General features: G+C 39.1%; 1 protein-coding gene across 1 annotated transcript in view; it reads left to right on the top strand.

Annotated features, from left to right (window-relative positions):
* Positions 1 to 552: 552 nt before the first annotated feature.
* Positions 553 to 12,734, top strand: part of LOC453603 (elongation factor-like GTPase 1) — a 58,047-nt gene continuing 45,865 nt past the window's right edge. The window contains 3 exon segments of the mRNA XM_024349325.3: positions 553 to 2,511; positions 5,397 to 5,464; positions 11,388 to 11,472. Of these exon segments, the coding sequence (XP_024205093.2) occupies positions 2,421 to 2,511; positions 5,397 to 5,464; positions 11,388 to 11,472 (244 nt within the window). The 5' untranslated portion in view covers positions 553 to 2,420.

The following is a 12,734-nucleotide window of genomic DNA, read 5'->3' as shown; positions in this document are numbered from 1 at the left end:
TAGTTGGGTGCGGTGGCGCGTGCCTGTAATCCCAGCTACTCGAGAGGCTGAGGCAGGATAATTGCTTGAACCCAGGAGGCAGAGATTGCAGTGAGCCCAGATTGTGCCACTGCACTCCAGCCTGGCAACAGAGCAAGACTCTGTCTCAAAAAAAAAAAAAAAAAAGAAAAGAAAAGAAAAAAATCAATGCATATGTAAAACAAGTCTTAAAGAACATTTGTTATCTGTGGAAGATAGAATTATGAAGGCGTTTTACAATATTATAGATATTTTTGCTCAAATTTTTATGACACCTCATGTGTATTTATTTATTGCATTATCAGAAAATAAAGACAAAACCCTTAAAAAACAAAAAAAACCACAACCAAAAACAAACAAACAAAAAGTAAAATCACACCATTCTAAGGGTAGCCCTCAACATAATGAAGACTGAATTTCCTAACAGTTAAAGGAACTTACGTTGAATATGAATTAGAAAAAAAGTGAAAATTTTCTCCTGCACCCCAGTCTGCAGATTCATACACCCAAAGTTAATTTGTTGATATTTTAATCTACGTCTAATTACGAACTGTGTTTATTATGAGACTATCAAAAAAACTGCTTTCCATCAACATGAAGGTGTTTTCTTTGAAGAGGATTACAAATACAAAGGGATTGACACGTTCATATTTATTTAGCAAATAATGATCTAATCCCTGGGTCAGCTGAAGCTAAGGAAGGAGAAGACTGTGTTCATAGGTGATGGAAGGTTGTTAGGCAGGACTCACAGTTGGATTCTAGGTTTCAGGGTGGGGACTACTGTACTGCCTTTCAGTCAGGCGGATGCCAAAGAACTGCTGCCTGGACGGGAATGGGAATATGGTCTGGCTGGGAGGATAGAAAGGTGCAGATGAAAGAAAATGTGATATGGGTTGCAGACTCAGGGCCTTGAGCACTGTTCTTTCTCATCTTTGTGGTGGGGGATGATGGGGTGGAAATGCACTCTCCCAGTCGGATCACATCCCACTACTCACCAGTCTTGTATCCCGTCGCGGCTTCACATATATTATTTACCTGGCCCGGGTGGCATTTTACTTTGCATCCTTGATTGGGAGTCTCAGGGGCTACGAACAAACGTTTTACCCCCGGGTAGCCGGCGGGTGCGGAGCGAGTATTCGTGGGGCGGGATAAGTGCGGAAGTCGCTGCGCCCTCGTCCCTTCATCTCCGGGGGACGGCCACTCTCAGGGTTCCCGAGGAGCCGGCTCCGTGCACCTAGGCCCTAGGTCGGCTCCCAAGCCCCGGCCCGCCGCTACACCAGCGGTTTCTTACCCGCAAGTACAAATGTGACACAGACACCAGCTCCTCGTGCTCTTGGCTCCCAGGGTTTCTTTCACCGCGCCTCAGCACCTGCAGCTTCTCCACTCTTACAGCGCCCGCCGTCGTCAAGGCAACAGAGGGATGCCCGGTGACAGACTCGGCGCCGGAAGCCGGCGCCGTAAGAGAAGCGTCCGCGCGGGCGTTCTGGACCCGCAGAGTTCTCGGCGTTTCCGAAGCTCTTGGTGTGGCCGGGACCCGGGAGAAGGAGCAGGGCTGGTGGGGCTGCTGCAGCCGGTGAGTGTGGGCTGGCGCTGGGGGCTGGAACCTCCTAGGCCAGTCTCTGGGCGGTGCCGCAGGACCCTGCTCGCTGCGGCTCTGAGGCGGAAACAGGGGCTGGGGCCGAGCGCGGGCTGGGAGCTTTGGTCCCTGGAGTGTCGCTTCCAGTCTGGGGCCGAGGCGGTCGCCTGTGTAGACCCGGGATCCTCAAATAGAACGAATCCGGGACCCTGCAGAAATGAAGGGCATGTAGTGTAGAGGTTTTTCCTTTTTATTTAGAAAGGAATGAAAGACCGGCAGTGCACCTGCTTGGATAATAAGCACGTGACCCAAAACTTTGTTCGGGCTCCATGGGCAGGAATAAAGCTAGGTATTTGACCTCGCGCGAGGACGAGCGAGAAATGTCAAAATGAGGGACTTGGGGGAAGACTGAAGAGAGAAACGGAGCATCTTCTTCAGCATTTTCTCTCCCTCCTGGATGCAACCCTTCCTGTACGTGGTCATTGGCCTGGAGAAGTTTACTCGAGTACTCCTCCACCGGCAGGGTTACTGGTGTCACTGTGCACCCAGTCCCCTCGAGCTGAGTGATTCATCGCAGCCTTCGGATCCGGAAGGATGAGCAAACTCCTTAAGTATAATCGTGGTAGGATACTGACTTTAGTGCTCGAACTGGACTTAGGCCTTGGTGGTCTATCTCATCAACAAACATTCACTGGGTTCTTGGCTTAAGGGGTTTGAGAAGCCTTGCCACCTCCCAGCGTTTATTATTATTTTTTTCTTTTGCCCCGACCTTTAGCCTCTGGGCCATTTGTAATACATATTTAATATTTAGACACAGGAAATAATCATGGTGCTCAACAGTTTGGATAAGATGATTCAACTCCAGAAAAACACTGCCAACATCAGGAATATTTGTGTTTTGGCTCATGTTGACCGTGGTAAGAATACTTTTTAAATGGCTTATTTTGATAAATAAGGGAGGTGTGTCTCTGTATGTCTCAGTGGAGTGAAGCTGTGGGCAGCTGAGAGTGATGTTTGCTAAGAAGCAAGTCTTTCCTTTAAAAGTTTTGTGTGACGTTAGGGAAGCCTGCTTTGCTATAAGGCATTTGAAATGAACACGGTTACCTAGTGAGTAGCATTCTTCGGTATATTATGTCATGTTGTTTTTTAAACCAGAACTTGATTTTTTTGTTTTCGAAATGGCTTTACGTATAAAATGTCTGTAGTCTTAACATAATGTCTTTAGAGTCTGTGGTATGCAATCCTGTTTAATTCATCAGATATTTATCAAACATCTGTTAAGTTCAAGATATTTTGCCAAGTATGTCAGAACGTGGAGATTTATGAGTAGGGCACCAGCCCAGCTGTAGAGGAGGTTTTATTTGTGGGGGGAGGACGGAATTTCCCCCTTGTTGCCCAGGCTGGAGCTGCAGAGGAGGATTTAAGGGGGAGCAGAGGAAAATGAGACAAACATGAGAAAAAAGTAGACTCTAATGTCGGCAGAACTAGAGGATTGAGAAATGAGGGTTTAAGAAAAGGCCTCACAACATAATTAATATTAGAGATGACACTTGAAGGCGGCTCAAGATGACAAATGGAGATAAACATTACAAGTGGGAATGTGTCATCAAGGGGAGAAGGAAATGTAAGTGGTCAAAGCCCAGCATCTGGGAAAGGCAGAGATAGCCAACGCGTGGTGTGTGTGCTTCTGACCGACACTGCTGTAACCCCATAGTGCTGCCTCGTGCTAAGCCTCCTCTTCAAACCCCTTCGTAGTTTAGGTAGCCATAGCAAAGTGATTGGGATGGGCATGTGAAATAAAGTCTATTTACCATCCTAAAGGTGAAGGACTAGTCGGCGAGGTGAAGAAGCAGGCTGAGTCATATTTCATAGGAACTAGGCTAAGAGTTAAGTGCTCCAGCTCTGAAGTTAGACTACCTGAGTTCAGATCTCCATTTTCAAGTTACGTACTTTGCCTTCCTGAGCTTCAGTATACAGCATCTGTAAAACAGGATGAAAACTATACCCACTTTATAGGCTATAGGATTAAATGTGATAATAATGAGAGGGAACATAAATGCTTCACCATGAAAACGATTATTAACGTCTACTATTAGGCAGTAGGGGAACTTTGAGGGGAAACATGGAGCAGGAATGATGTAATCAAATAAAACATGAGAAAGATTAGACTGGTGGACATGCTTAGGATGGATCCAAAGTCAGAGGATAGGTGGCTATTGTCATTGATAGAAGAGCTGAAGTGATGTGAGTATGGAAACTGAAAGACAGACAGATAGTGGATCACTTTACAAGTGAAGCCAGCTGTGAATGAGTTTTAGTACAAATCCAGTGAGTAACCCCTGCCTTCATGAGCTTTTATTATTTTACTGCTCACATTTTGAGAATGTGAAGGCTGATAAAAGGGTTTTTTTCTTTATGAATTTAATCAAGTGGAAAGTCAGTGGGGTGTAACAAATTACTTTAAATGTATTGTTTAAAATTATGTTAAACTGGTACTATCCTAGAAAACCTGTGATTCATTCAACAAGTATTTTCTGAAGGTCTTCTATATGACAAGCGTTGTTCTGGTCCTAGGGATACCGCTGTGAGTAAAGCAAAGTTCCTGCTTGCTTGATAATTATTTCCTAGGGAAGTATATACTTGATGTACTTAGAATAAATTCGGCTTTATTGGGTCGCAGGAAAGTGATGCTCTAGGATTATATGCTAATACATATTTACATGGCAGACAGATAACACAGTGTTAAATATCTTCAGTTCTCCTACTCATTGGTCTCTGGTTTGAACTATACAGAGATTGCATAGCTTTGCTGAAGTTCCTAAAGTGCAATAAAGACTTATCTTGAAGGAAAAAACCCTCATTTGCTTACTCCAACCCAGTTTGTAGTAATTATGCATACCCATAACATTCTTTAAACAGAATCACCTGTTTATACCACACAAAATTGCATAGAGTTTAGTTGTATGTAGTCTGTTTAATAAAGGTAACTATAAATATATACAAAGATTCTTTTGCTATAAAGTAGATTCCTATGTTTAGATTTGGATACTAGGTTTCATTGGTTGTTATAGTTTATGGCCTCCACGGGCTATATTACAAACAGTAAGAGATATGGGTAAAGTTCCTGAATTTCTTTGATAAATAAGTGTTTTCTTGAGACAGTTTAACTAGCAAATTCCAGCTGAGGCCATGCATGGGGAAGTATGGCAGAAGAGTATGTTCAATTGTTTATTGATGATGTTTTACCCAGTATGCGTTTCAGAGAAAAAAAATTACTGCATTTTGTCATTCTGTGCTGTCAGGGGCTTAATTTGATAAACATGGTCATGGTTCTGGATTATGGGATAATTGATGTAGTAATTGTGATAAACTTGATCAAATTCTTAGAGGACAAATTATAGTAACTGTGTAAAACTCATCAGGTATTCTATATTTTGATTGGTTTGGTGGTTTGCCCTATCACGGAAAAGTGTGTTTTTCTCTGTATAAAGTCTGCCTCAATTTAAGAAAAATTCTCTACTTTAAGAAAAGTTGCTTGACAACTTTCAGATGAGGTTGATTAGATCCACAGGGTTGGAGATAAGATTCCAGCATTAGAGAGTGCTAGCATCTGTGTCCTTCCAGCTGATAGTCTGTTCAAGAGTCTAATCAAACTCTTTTGTCTTTTTCACCTAGCATAGGTAAATAGAAAATCTTTACTAAACCAATTGTTATGACCAGATTTTAAATCTATAGGTATGATCCATCCCATGACCCCTTTTTAAAAAGACATAGATTTGAATCGATGTTGCTGTTTTAACAGGAAAAACTACTCTGGCTGACTGTCTTATATCTAGCAATGGAATCATCTCCAGCCACCTAGCAGGCAAGGTATGTTATTATTTTATAAATACTTGTTGCATTTCAGTATTAGCTGTCAACAATGTGATGAACCATTTTCTGTGTTCTTTAGCGATCCAAAAGGGTATAAAATATAGTTCTTGCATATAAAAGCTGCCAATCCATTTTGCAAGATAAAATTGCTGGCGAGAAAAACAGTTACTTCTATATTGTTTGTATTGCTTTATATTAATATTTTGTAAGTGCAAAAGTGAGTTTTTGCAACAAGCAAATGATACCCAATTGTGGAAGATTTCACAGCAAAAGATTCTTTGTAGGTGAACGAATTGGGTGGTTTGAGGAGAAGACAGAAAAGCTATCAGGTGGTGGGAAATAACATGGATAAAGGCTAATTTGTGTGTTGTGCTTTGAGTGGAGCGTTTGCCTAGAGACTAATGAGAGAGAAAACACACTGGCAGGGAGAATGTATAAGATGATAGAAGACCTTAAAAGTTAACCTAAGTATCAAAGGAAAGCTGCTTATGCCTGAAGATTGTGATGAAAATAGTGGGTTTTTTGGTTTTTGTTTTTGAGACAGGATCTCACTCTGTTGCCCAGGCTAGAGTTCAGTGGTGTGATCATGCACGGCTCACTGCAACCTCGCCCTCTTGGGCTCAGGTGATCCTCCCACCTCAGCCTCTTGGGTACTAGGGACTACAGGTGCACGCCACCACACCTGGCTAATTTTTTTTGTAGAGACAGGGTTTTGCCTTGTTCCCCCAGGCTTATCTTGAACTCCTGGGCTCAAGCAATCCTCCTGCCTTGACTTCCTAAAGTGCTGGAATTACAGGTGTCAGCCACCATACATAGCCTGAAAATAGTGTTTGAGGAGATAAAGAGATCTTTATTTGTAGCTATGAGTTGAAAGGGCTTGGAATAATTTACTTGGCAGTAGAAAAATAAAGATATATTCATTTCTATAATGAATTTAGGATATGAACAACAGGGTTTATCAGGTGACAGAGAATAGAGAGAAGAGGAGATGGAGAAGCAAAATTGAATCCACAGAGTAGATCCAGTAGACTTGAAGGTCGATTTGGGAATTGATGTGTGGGTTGGGAGGGAAGCTGGCCCAAGATACTATCTAGAGGAGGCTGAAAAAAACTAGGTTGAGTGAAATAATGAAATGCTTATATTTTCCCCACTTGAGAATTTAGAGAAAGTATAATAACTCTAAAGTAGATGAAAGGAAATAATAAAGCATGAATTACTGAAATAGTAAACAGACATTTTATAGAAAGGATCAGTGAAGCCACAGTTTGTTTTTGGATAAGATTAACATAACTAATGAAGAGTGAACCCTAATGTAAACTATGGACTTTAATTAATCATAATGCATCAATATTGGTTCATCAGTTGTAACAAATGTATCACATTGTATACTAATACAATATAGATATAATGGGGAAACTATGTGTTGGTGGGAAGAGAGAGTATGTGGGAAACTTCAGTCGATTCTTCCGTGAACTTAAAGTTGCTCTAAAAAAATGAAGTTTATTAATGTAAACAATTACTAGCAATATAGACAATTTTTGATTGTCTTGACTAGAAAACTTTTTTGTTTTGCTTTTCATTGACATTGTTGAGGAACATTTGACACTTTTGACCTGCTAATGTTCCCAACGTGGCTCACTGTACTTTGGACATATACAAAGCATAGTATATATAAATAAATACTTTTGAATGAATGACTTTAAAGAAGGGTAACACAACTGACAAAACACCAGCAAGATGATCAAGAAGAAAAGAGAGAAGGCAGAAATAAGTGATACCCAGAAAGAAAAATGCTACAGAAGTGAATACGGTAATAATAGGATATAATGAACAACTTTATGCCAGTAAACTTAAAAGTACTAAAATGGAAAAATGTCTGGAAAACATAACTTGCTAAAATGGAGTCAAGAAGAAATAGGAAACTTGAATTATTCTATAGTCATTTAAGAAATTGAATTGGCTGTTAAAAATCTTTCCATAAAGAAAAGACCCAGATGGTTTAACTCTCTAGTTCTGCCAAACATTCAAAGAACAAATAATTTCAGTCCTACTTAAACCGTTGCAAAATATAGCAGAGAAAAACCCAACAATCGGGGAGTATTCTCCAAATCATATGAAGATAGCATAACTTTGATACCAAAAGTCTGTTAAGGATAATACAAGACAGGAGAATTGCATACCAACCTTGTGATTATGGATGCAAAAATTATCCTCATTAACAAACAGAATTCAGCATAGTATAAAAAGATGATTATTCATAGCCAAATTGAGTTTATCCCAAGGAATTCAAGATTGGTTTAACATGTAATTTCACTATATTAACGGATTAAAGGAAGAAAATCATGATCATGTCCACAGATATAGAAGACGTAGTAAAATTCAATATCTATTGTGATAAAACCTCTTTGCAATGTAGTTACAGAAGAGAACCTCTGTAATCTGATGTGGGATATTTGTAAAAAACCTACAATGAAGATTGAGCTTAATGATGAAGTGTTAAAACTTTTCTATTCATAGCCAGGAATAAGGCAAGTATGGCCGTCACACCCTTCTGCTCATTGTGTTATAACTTCTACTTTACATTGTACTAGAGGTTCTAGTTGCAGTGATAAAGCTGGAAAGAAAAATTAAAAGTGTGAATTTTGGACAGGAAGAAGAAATGTAGATAAATTGCTAGGATATTAGTAACAATTTGGCAGGTTTCAGGATATGAAAACCATTGAAAAGAATACATGAGCAATAAATAGATAATATACAGAAATTTAAATACATTAAACCATTTAAATAGCATAAAAAATGTACCTGTGCTGGGCATGGTGGCTCAGGCCTATAATCCCAGCTACTTAGGAAGCTGAGGCAGGACAATTGCATGAACCCAGGAGTTTGAGGCTGCAGTGAGCTGTGACAGCGACTGCACTCCAGCCTGGTGGATAGCACAAGACCCCATCTCTTCAAAAACAACAAAAACAACAACAATAACAACAAAACCTATAAGATATTGGAGAAAACTAAGACGTATTATGAATGTATTGATGTATTGTAACCTGTGGCCTGGAATCGGCTGAGGCGTGAAATTGACTGATGGCTCAGAATAGTAGGCCTAGAATAGTAGGCTGGCATTTCAGATCTGTGGGAAAAAGATGAACCTTTCAAATGGTTCTTGGGCAATTGGTTATCCATGTGGAAAAAAAAATTGGACCTCTACTTAACACCACACACAAACCAATTGCACAGTTAAGATACTTATATTTAAAAGCAAAACTGTAAAGCTTTTAGAAAATAATATGGGCTAATATTTTTATGACCTTAAAGGAAGATTTCTTAAGACAAAAATGTGCAAACAATTTTATAAAAGGTTAATAAACTACTTAAAATTAAGAACATATTTATCAAAGATGCCAGAAAGAAATGGAAAAAACAAGCCTGGTAACTGTGAAAAATATTAATAACACACATATAATTGACAAAGGACTAATATTCAGAGATTATAAATAACTCCTATCCAAAACAAAATAAATCTTTATTACAACCAGTAGAAAGGTGGACAAAAGCCTTATATAGGCAGTTCACAGAAAAGGAATGTTAAATGGCCAATACAAGAAACTTATAAAGGGATACTTAATCCCATTAATAATAGGAGAAATGTAAATTAAAACCATGAGATGCTATTTATCACCCATCTTAAAAAATAAAGTCCAGCAATATCAGCTGTTGAAGTTATGAATCAAAAAAAGCACTATTCCACCGTGGATCAGTCCAACTATTTGGAAAATAATTTGGAAATATCAAGTTAGGTTGAGGATGTGCAGATTTAATAACTCAGAAATTCTACTGGTAGGGAGTGTACAAGAGACCAACAACTGTTCATATCAGCGCAGTAATAGTTACAAAAAACTGGAATCGGTGTCCATGTCCATCAGTAATGCAATGGACGAATGGGTCTGGTAGATTTGTGAGGTGAAGTCCTACGGTAATAAAAATGAATGAATTACATCAATATGGCTGAATCTCAGGAAAACAATATTGAACAAAGAAAACATGACTATAATATATTAAGTATGATTCTTATAGAAGGCTTAAAACTTGCCACTCTACATGATATATTGCTTAGTGACACAATCATTTTTAAAAATTATAAAGAAAATAAGGAAATGAACAAGATAAAATTCAAGATAGTGGTTACCTATAAGCCAGGAGCACAGGGTACTTCAAAAGTAACAAACTTTTTTTTCCTTTTGAAATGGGATGGTGCATACACAGGGGTTCATTGTGTTGTTATTTATGTATTACACATGTTTCATACCAACTCAGGGCTTAAAAGCGTACATTATAGAAGACTGACAAGGGACTGAGACTTTTTGAAGGAAGGACTGATGGAGAGGTTGGAGAGGTGAAGGGAAACCAGCAGTGGGATCTGAGGAGAGATGGAGGTAAATTAAGAGGTTTCAGACTCTTGGAAGAATTTCACATATGCATGTAACACACATGCATACAAAGGGTAACTGTCATGCTGCACTGGAATCAAGAAAAATGAGGATTGAGAATGATTATTGCATTTGGCCAGAGGTCATTGATAGCTTTTAGGACTTTGATTTTGCCAGAGCTGTGGAAATGGAAGCCTTTCTGAAAATTTCAGAATTAATGTGGATGAATAAATGTGGCAGTTCATATCAACAGATAATTCTTGGTGCTTTTGAACGAAAGAAAGGAGAAAATAGGTTAAGAATTTTTCAAAAGTTTGACAGTGGAGAGAATGGAGGAAGGGTAAGGGAAAATCATTCTGGAGAAAGGAGGAGGAGGTTAGTCTGGTGCTTAGGGCTAAGGAGTTGGAAAGGGATGGGATCTTTATTTAAATGCAACCACTGTCAGTACTGATGCACTGCAAGGCCTAGAAAATGAGATGTAGACACTCATTGGTGGGTATCACTGGGAAAATTATCAATTAAATGGTCATATTACAAATATTTTCTACTGTATTCTTTTTTAAAAGAAGATATATTCAAAATCTGTTAATTTGGGAAAGGGGTAAAGACACTTCTCTTGCCTCTAGAGACCTCTGTTTCAGTCTCTGCTCAGAATTTGTCAAACAGCTTATAAATAGGAAAAGAATGGCTGTGTTATTGATGTTTAGAAAGAATTCCCCCAAATGCTACTGTCTGTAAGTTGTTCTTGACCTGCCCCATCATTCATGGCTAATAGTTGGATGAGCAACACTCTGGGGAGGGTATGCAGTAGTTGAATACATTTATGGGTTCCTAGTGGTAATGTTTTTCATTTGTCATGTTCCCTTCCCGCCAACTAACTTCACTTCTCCATCCCCTCATCATCTTTAAAAAAAGAGGGCCAGGCGAGGTGGCTAATGCCTGTAATGCCAGTACTTTGGGAGACTGAGGTGGGTGGATCACCTGAGGTCAGGAGTTCAAGACCAGCCTGACCAACACGGTGAAACCCCGTCTCTACTAAAAATACAAAAATTAGCCAGGTGTAGTGGCACATGCCTGTAATCTCTGCTACTTGGGAGGCTGAGGCAGGAGAATCACTTGAACCTGGGAAGCAGAGTTTGCAGTGAGCCAAGATTGTGCTACTGCACTCCAGTCTGGGCAACAGAATAAGACTCTGTCTCAAAAAAAATAAAATAAAAAATAAAAAAAAAAGAGGCGCTGTATAGTTTAAAATTTAAGTATTGCCTGGGCATGGTGGTTCACATCTGTTATCTCAGCTCTTTGGGAGGCCAAGGTGGGAGGATCACTTGAGGCTAGGAGTTCGAGACTAGTGTGGGCCACATAGCGAGACCCCGTCACTACAAAAATAAATAAAAATAAAAAATTTAAGTATTTAAAACAAAAATCTAAATTAGCAAATTTTAATGTTACATTTTAATTCTTTGGGAAGTGAAGATGCATATGTTGCATTTTTCCAGTTAAGGTACATGGACAGCAGAGAAGATGAACAGATCCGAGGGATCACTATGAAATCCAGTGCCATTTCCCTACATTATGCAACAGGTAAATCAGTCTGTGTTTTAAAGAAACACAGCTTTGCATCTTTCATGTCCTCCTCTGTCTTTCTGAATTAATTGCATGCCTCAGTTTCTTTGCTTATATTCCACATATTTTATTCTGGCTTCTCCACATGATCTGTTGTCAGAGTCAGGCTGTCCAGGCTTGGATGCAGATGGAAACCTCTGACTGGTTTGAGGGCAGAAGAACTGGCAATTCACACCTGCCCCCTCCACCAGGTGATTATATGGATTCCTTCACAAGGAAAGTCAGGAGCCCTAGGACTTTAGCTGGTTCAGCCTTACTATTCTGCCTCATGGCCTGGCCTGCATGTTAGATTTGGAGTAGATTAAAGGTAGACTGCCGTGATCAGTACCAGCTTGCTATCCTCAAATGAGGATGCTACTTTGATAGTAACACTTCTAGGAATTTATCTGACAGAAATAGTCATGTAAGTATATGAGATACATGTCACTGATATTCACTAAAAAGTTTGTATTCGTGAAAAAAATACCAACAACCTGAATGTCAATAGGAGAATGGTTCAATAAACTGATACATCCAAGCGGTGAAATACTGTGCAGCTGTTAAAACAAATGTTTAATATATATGTTATTGTATAGGGGAAAATGGTATGTTCAGAGACAGAAAACAAATTGCAGAGTATTTTTGTAAGATATGAATGTGTTTGGATAATAAAAATATATTATATATGCAGATAAAGGTGTCTGGAAGGATACATACCAAACCCTTAACAGTAGCTCTCTGCAGGGGCTATGATTATGGAAAACTTGCACTTTTCAAAATATTTATTTTTGTGGTATTTGAAAATTTTACACAAAATGTATATTTTTGTAATTAGAAGAAAATAATAAAGATAAATTTTATTTCCCTAATGGACTTACCTGTGGTTCATCCTTCACAAGTGTCATATCTTTGGCACTGCCACCAAAAGATGTACTCTGTGGGGCATGGCTGTTGTACCAAACCAGTTTTGAAGCTCTTAGGCACATGAATTCTCAATGCTTAATGTTTAAAGTAACACTTCATTTTTTAAAAAAAACAATTCTCACATTTTAAAGGGTATGTTCTCATCCTGTGATCCAGAGAATGGGGTTGAGGGTCTATTCATCTCTTATCTCATTTTATAGACTTCAAGAGATTTGAAGGCTGCCTTCTTCCTTACTCAGATTATTAGTGTGCTTTTATTTGAAGATTCCTCTGGTGTCAGTTTTAGTTTTTCTGCTCTATACTTTGTCTGTAGTCCC

The sequence above is a fragment of the Pan troglodytes genome, chromosome 16, assembly GCF_028858775.2.
Source record: "Pan troglodytes isolate AG18354 chromosome 16, NHGRI_mPanTro3-v2.0_pri, whole genome shotgun sequence".
NCBI classification, from domain to species: Eukaryota; Metazoa; Chordata; class Mammalia; order Primates; family Hominidae; genus Pan; species Pan troglodytes.
Note: the sequence above shows the minus strand (reverse complement) of the source record. Positions and strands in the feature narration are given on the sequence as shown.